We start from the raw sequence: 5,957 nt of genomic DNA on the forward strand, positions 1-5,957 counted from the left end.
CATGTTTGGTGTGACAGAGATTCGAACTCGCGACCCGCAGCTTGCGAGTCGAGCGCCTTAACCACCTGGCCATGCCGGGCCATAGTTGGATGCTCAAACGGAGAAAAGTTTCAAATACGTAAAGGTGCATTCCACTGCCATTGAGTGCTTTTAACATCTCCTTTTCGAAACATGGAGGATTTGTATTAATTTTTTTCTTTGCGAATTATCATGTTTTGACAGAAATATTGTTTGTTTTAACAATTTAAAATTGAGGTTTTGTGCATGAAAGATCACAGCTGCAATTAGTGCTGAAAACAAATAACTGAGCTCTTTGTTTATGCTACATTGTAATTTCTGATCAGTTTTTTTAATTCATCTTTTTCATATCTAATATCAAAAGATTAACCGAACAGAATATATTTGTAGTAAAACAAAAAATGCTGAAATTTTATACTAAATTGTTTTGAATAAACTATGGTGGTTTCAAGTTTTATTACAAGATTATTAGTTTATTTTGTATAATTTTTATGCACAGCGCTAGGATTTGAAAATAATTTGTGTACAAAAGTTTGGCCTGGTATACCCAAGGTTAAGTTTTAGCTGCTGGAGTTACTTGTAATGGCTGCTATAGCGGATAGAATGAGCAATGTTATCTTACAAATATTTCAGGAACTTAATTATGCACAAGTTACAGACTCTGATGACATTGTTAAGGTTAATATGTATTTCTTTTGATAAAAAGTTATGGATAATAAACTGGTGATATTATAATTTAATTATATATTTATTTATAATAAGTTAAGTCTTAAAACTTACAGACTATTAAGTAGTACTACATTGATTTTGAAATACTTGTACTATATATATACTATTAGTATAGTACTACTACTAGTAGTAGAATTAGTGGTACTCTAGTCCTATTCCTAGAATTCGACGTCTAATACTTGTAAGTACTAAAAAGTACTAGTGACATTACTTTACAAATTAACTTGCACAGTTACAACTTGCAGTATAACTATAACTAAAAAGTAGCAACTTAGAAATGATAAGACTAGTAGTAGTAGTAGTAGTAGTTATATTAATAGTTACTAAATAAGTATGCTGTTACTCAGTATTAGTAGAAGTTTGGAACCATAACCTTGAACTTCAACAACCTTAGTAATAATGTTAGTATTATTGCTGTTGTAACGAAAATTGACTGTATACATATTGGTAATACCAATAACAGTATTACATAACTTCATACAAGTTATTGCTATTAATATTAATATTTTACAGGGTGGGCAAAAAGTTTGGGCACCCCTACCTCATCAAATAAAAATAGGGTACATGAAACTGAAAGAAAGAATTTGACACATTTACATATCTCATATGTTCTTTTATAAGGTGTTTCTTTTCCAAATTTTGCACATAAGTCAGATCTTATTTTTTCTAATGTTCAACCTCTGTATATACACTTATGTAACCATACATTTGCAACAAAGCTTCCTTCTAAGTTCAATTGAATAGATACTTGAATCTACCATTTTCACCCTCAATAAACCTGAAAAAGAAAAAAACATCGTTATTAAAATGTGAAAAACTAAAATTGTTAACACAGGAACTTTAAATGAGAGAGGTGCTCAGACTTTTTCCACCCTGTAGTACATTTAGCAGTATTACTACAGTATGTTACTATATATCATGTGATAGTTTAAATTGATTGTACATAAATTTAGTTAAATTGCCTTTTTTCATAGTAACCTGATACAAATGAAAATTAATTAGTAGATAAATAGTGTGGTTTGTGATTTAGTAATTTGTACTCCTAACATGAATTGAGGCAGGGTATTAGTATTACTGGGCATAAGATTTATTACTAGTAACACCATAAAGTTTAACATCCAAAAATGAATTTTATTACATAGGGAAACTAATATTTATATGAATTCTTACAATTTATGAAAAAAAATTACATATTCCAGTTCAGTTTCCAATATTGTAGATTACTTTTGCACATGTAAAACAAAGTTCAGTCTTTTTTTTTAATGATCATTTCAAACTTGGCATAAATTTTTTATATTTGAATTTTATGTATATTGCAATCTGTTGTAAATGTTGTGGTACCATAACCAGTAATAGGCTTACCATAAAGGATACTGTAACAATCTATACTGATATTTGAAGTTGTTTTTCATACCATAAACAATTAAAATTATTTGCTATATACCTTATATGTTTCTGAAAAATGAAGGGTAAGAAGAAATCTTATTTAAGTTTGCAAAATTATTTGGGTATCAATACGATAATGGACTCTGATTTCTTTATATAATTGTATACTACAAGTTAAGCTCTTGAAATATCTTAAATGTTCTTCAGAAAAAACTTAAAAGTTTAAAGAATGGTAAGGCTCCTGGGCCAAATAATATTCCCAGGTGGTTTTTAAGAAAGTTAAGGATTGGATGTGTGAGCCACTTGTTACTTTTTTTTTTACTTAGTCCTTGAATAGTGGGCAGGTACCAGAGAAATGAAAGTTGGCTTATGCTAATCTTTTCATGGGAGGTGATAAATATTATCCTTGTAATTATAGGCCTATTAGTCTTAAATCAGTAGTAGGAAATGAAAGTGTAATAAACAATTGTCAGTGTCATTCTTTTGTATATGTGGGAGATATGTTGGCTTATTAGATAGACAAGTGGCTAGATGGAAGAAAGCAGAGGGTCGTTATAAATGGAGTTCAGTCAAACTGGATTAATGTCCCAAGTGGGGTAACTCGGGGACATTTTCTCTTTTTAATTTATATTAATGACATAGATGAAAGAATGGTCAAAAATTTGCTGATGGTATTGAGATCTTGGGTGTTGCTTGCTATGAGGATGATGTTGCTTTACTAAAGAATTTAGATCATTTGATTAGTTGGGTAAACAAATAGCAGATAGTTTTTGATTATAATAAATACAAGTTAATGCATATGGGTTATCTTTTTTGAGTTAAAGTATAATTATGATGGGAATAACCTTCATAGTGCTATTAAACAAAAGTATCTTGCCATTTTCGTTGATCTGTTGCCAATGGTAGGGTATACAGGATTTTTTGGTTGTGTCTGAAGTACTATTGAGTAAGTCTAAAGAGGCTATAATTTCATTGCATAGGTCACAGGTTAGGCCACACTTGGAGTATTTTGTTCAATCTTTGGCCTTTAACCTTAGAAAGGACATCAAATTGATTGAAAGGGTTCAAAGAAGGGCTAATAGGATGATACATGGAATGAAAAGGTTGTTATATGATGACAGGTTAAGATCTTTGAAATTGTTTTCTCTTGAAAGAAGAAGAGCTAGAAAGGACCTGTTTGAAGTATTTAAGGTTAAGGGAATTGATAGTGTCAATGTATTACCTTTTTCATACTGAATAGTGAAAATGGGGTAAGACTAGGAGAGACATAAATTTTAGTAGGGTAGTAGTCAGAATTATTTTTCTAACAGAGTAGTTCGATTTTAGAATAGGTTGCCTTCAGATGTGGTGGAAGCAGTTTAGGTAAGGAAGTTTAAGTGAAGGTGTGTTAAATATTTGAATAATATGGGCTGAATATGAGTTTTATTTATATATTTATATATATATAAAGTGAGAGTGAGAGAGTTTAGTTCATTGGATGGGACAGCTTAGATGGGCCAATAGGTCCTTTGTTGTCTGTAAATGTTATGTTAACTAAAAGGTTACTGGGTATATGCTGGTATGAAGACAATGAGATAGCTGAGTTTTTAGATGTTTTCTTCTGATTTTCCAAGAAGGATGTTAAAAATATTCCTGACTCTGAGAATTCTATTGGAAATATTGTGATTGTCCTGAATTGTGTAGGTATTAATTTTTTGGTGGTAAAAAGAAAGTTTGAGAGATTAAGACTACATAAAGCATCAGAACCTGTCGACTGTTTTTCCATGTTTTAAAAGAGAGTAAAGATCATATATGTGAGCCTCTCATTTTTGTAGATCAATACACAGTTGGTGTATACTTACGAATTGGAGAATTGCTTATGTTGCTCCTATTCCTAAAGGGAGACAAGTGTTGCCCTGGAAATTATTGAACCATTAATGTTACTTTTGTAGTGGAGGGGGATTCTAGAAGGTCTGATAAAAGAAGCATTGTGAAATTATCCAGGGATATATGATATCATAAAATTAACATGGTTTCACTAAAGGTCTTTCCTTACTAATCAGTTAACGTTTCTGAGAATGCTACATGTTATCTAGATGATGAAAAGGGTGTGGGACTAGGTGTACTTAAATTTTCAAAAGATTTCAATAAGGTGTTATTTTCAATTAATTCAAGGTTGCTCAGCTTTGTTGATTAGTACCACAACCCACAAATATATCAAGTAAACAAAATTAGCATTTCCAATTATTACTTTCTTAGATTATTCAAACTATTCAAGTCTCATATGAGAATAATCAGTTAGTTGAATGTAATTGATTAATGACCCTGATGACCAGCTGTTTCTGTGTATATGAAACTTAAATCTGTTTTTGTATTGAAATATGAATACTACCACATATTTTCCAGTGTGTCTTTTTTTGTGATATAATAAAGCCACTATTTATTTTGTAATATACACACATGTATGGTTGATTAAATATTTGTAATCATTAGGTAAGTGTTTTTGTGGATTTTGGTATTGCTTTGAAATGTGACAAATATTCTTACTGGTGTTTTCATATTGAGTATAAAACTAATTCAAAACTTTTAGCTTCTACAAACAATTTTCAGTAATTTCTATAAAGATCATTTTGTTTTAGATAGCTAATCACCGAGTTCTGTAAAGTTTTGTGGAATAGACTTAGCTGTATATAAGTATTTCCCTGCTTTTCAAGGGATTCTTTTCGTAATGCAAGTAAGGAAGTTGAATATCAATCCATAAATTAATTGTGATGTATTTTAAAAATTGTAATTGTTTGGATTGTTGTTGTTTTGCCATAAGTCAAAGCTTTATCTGTTAGGAGTCTCTGAGGCATATTTGTATCTTAAAGAAAAAAAGGTTTATTGAAAATTTGCTTTGTAATAGTATTTTCATAGCGAGGAAAGGAAAGTTTTAATTTTCCTTATTTTTTGTTTTTATATTAGGTATGGCTTTCACAACATAACAGCCCTGTGGGATTTTTGATGGATGGTTGTCTGGAACAACCCAATGAAAGGGAATTGAAAGGTATTATAAATCCTTGTACAAAAATAGAGCTAGCTAAAGTTTTTTTGGGTAAAGAAGAAGATATTGAAACAGCCATCTCTATTGCAAGAAGGGCTCAGGAAGAATGGTGTTCACAGCCCAAAAAACGATCGAGAATTTTGTACAGGTATTTTTAAACATTTCATTACTAACTTGAGTATACATTATGTACCTATAGTACAAACATGTATGACTAGGCTGTTGACAGTAACCTCAACTAGCTCAGTAATGACACATCAAGTAATCCTGGTAACTGTTTATTACCACATAAAAATGACTGACATTCTCATGCTGAGCAGTGAATTTAATCAGGCATTGGTAAATTAAAACCTAAATGGTATTACCATGAACAGATGTTTATAACAAAAAATCTTCTCTCTTTCTTAACCCTTTCGAGACTGGTCATGGGTGAAAGGTCATGTCATCTCGTTTGTTGACTCGCATTCAAAATTTTATTGAACTACTATTTCATGAATTTATGTCAATAAGTTTGGTATCAAACTGTACATTATAATTCAAATTTTAGTATTATACATTACTCTATTTCTTAATTTAAAAGTAAATATTAGAAAAACACAATTAAACATTGATTTTTGTGTGTCATGTGGTATGTTGAATGCAACAACTGTTCAGATTAGATGTTTGTGATGTCAAAATACTAAATCTATAGTTTCGTACAAATTAGGAACTCAAATTACCGGTATTGACAAGCTAGAATATAAAATAAGAACCTCTTATCTGTTTTATTTGCTAAGATATTGCTCAAGTAATAAACTAAATA

The 5,957-nt window shown here is 30.5% G+C and overlaps 1 protein-coding gene across 1 annotated transcript in view; it reads left to right on the forward strand.

Moving 5' to 3' along the window:
* The first annotated feature begins 575 nt into the window (after positions 1 to 575).
* Positions 576 to 5,957, forward strand: part of LOC106468487 (aldehyde dehydrogenase family 16 member A1-like) — a 39,675-nt gene continuing 34,293 nt past the window's right edge. Inside the window, exons 1-2 of the mRNA XM_013928917.2 lie at positions 576 to 696; positions 5,077 to 5,303. Of these exons, the coding sequence (XP_013784371.1) occupies positions 601 to 696; positions 5,077 to 5,303 (323 nt within the window). The 5' untranslated portion in view covers positions 576 to 600. The remainder of the gene's footprint in view (positions 697 to 5,076; positions 5,304 to 5,957) is intronic.

This window comes from Limulus polyphemus, unplaced genomic scaffold, assembly GCF_000517525.1.
Source record: "Limulus polyphemus unplaced genomic scaffold, Limulus_polyphemus-2.1.2 Scaffold3024, whole genome shotgun sequence".
NCBI lineage: Eukaryota > Metazoa > Arthropoda > Merostomata > Xiphosura > Limulidae > Limulus > Limulus polyphemus.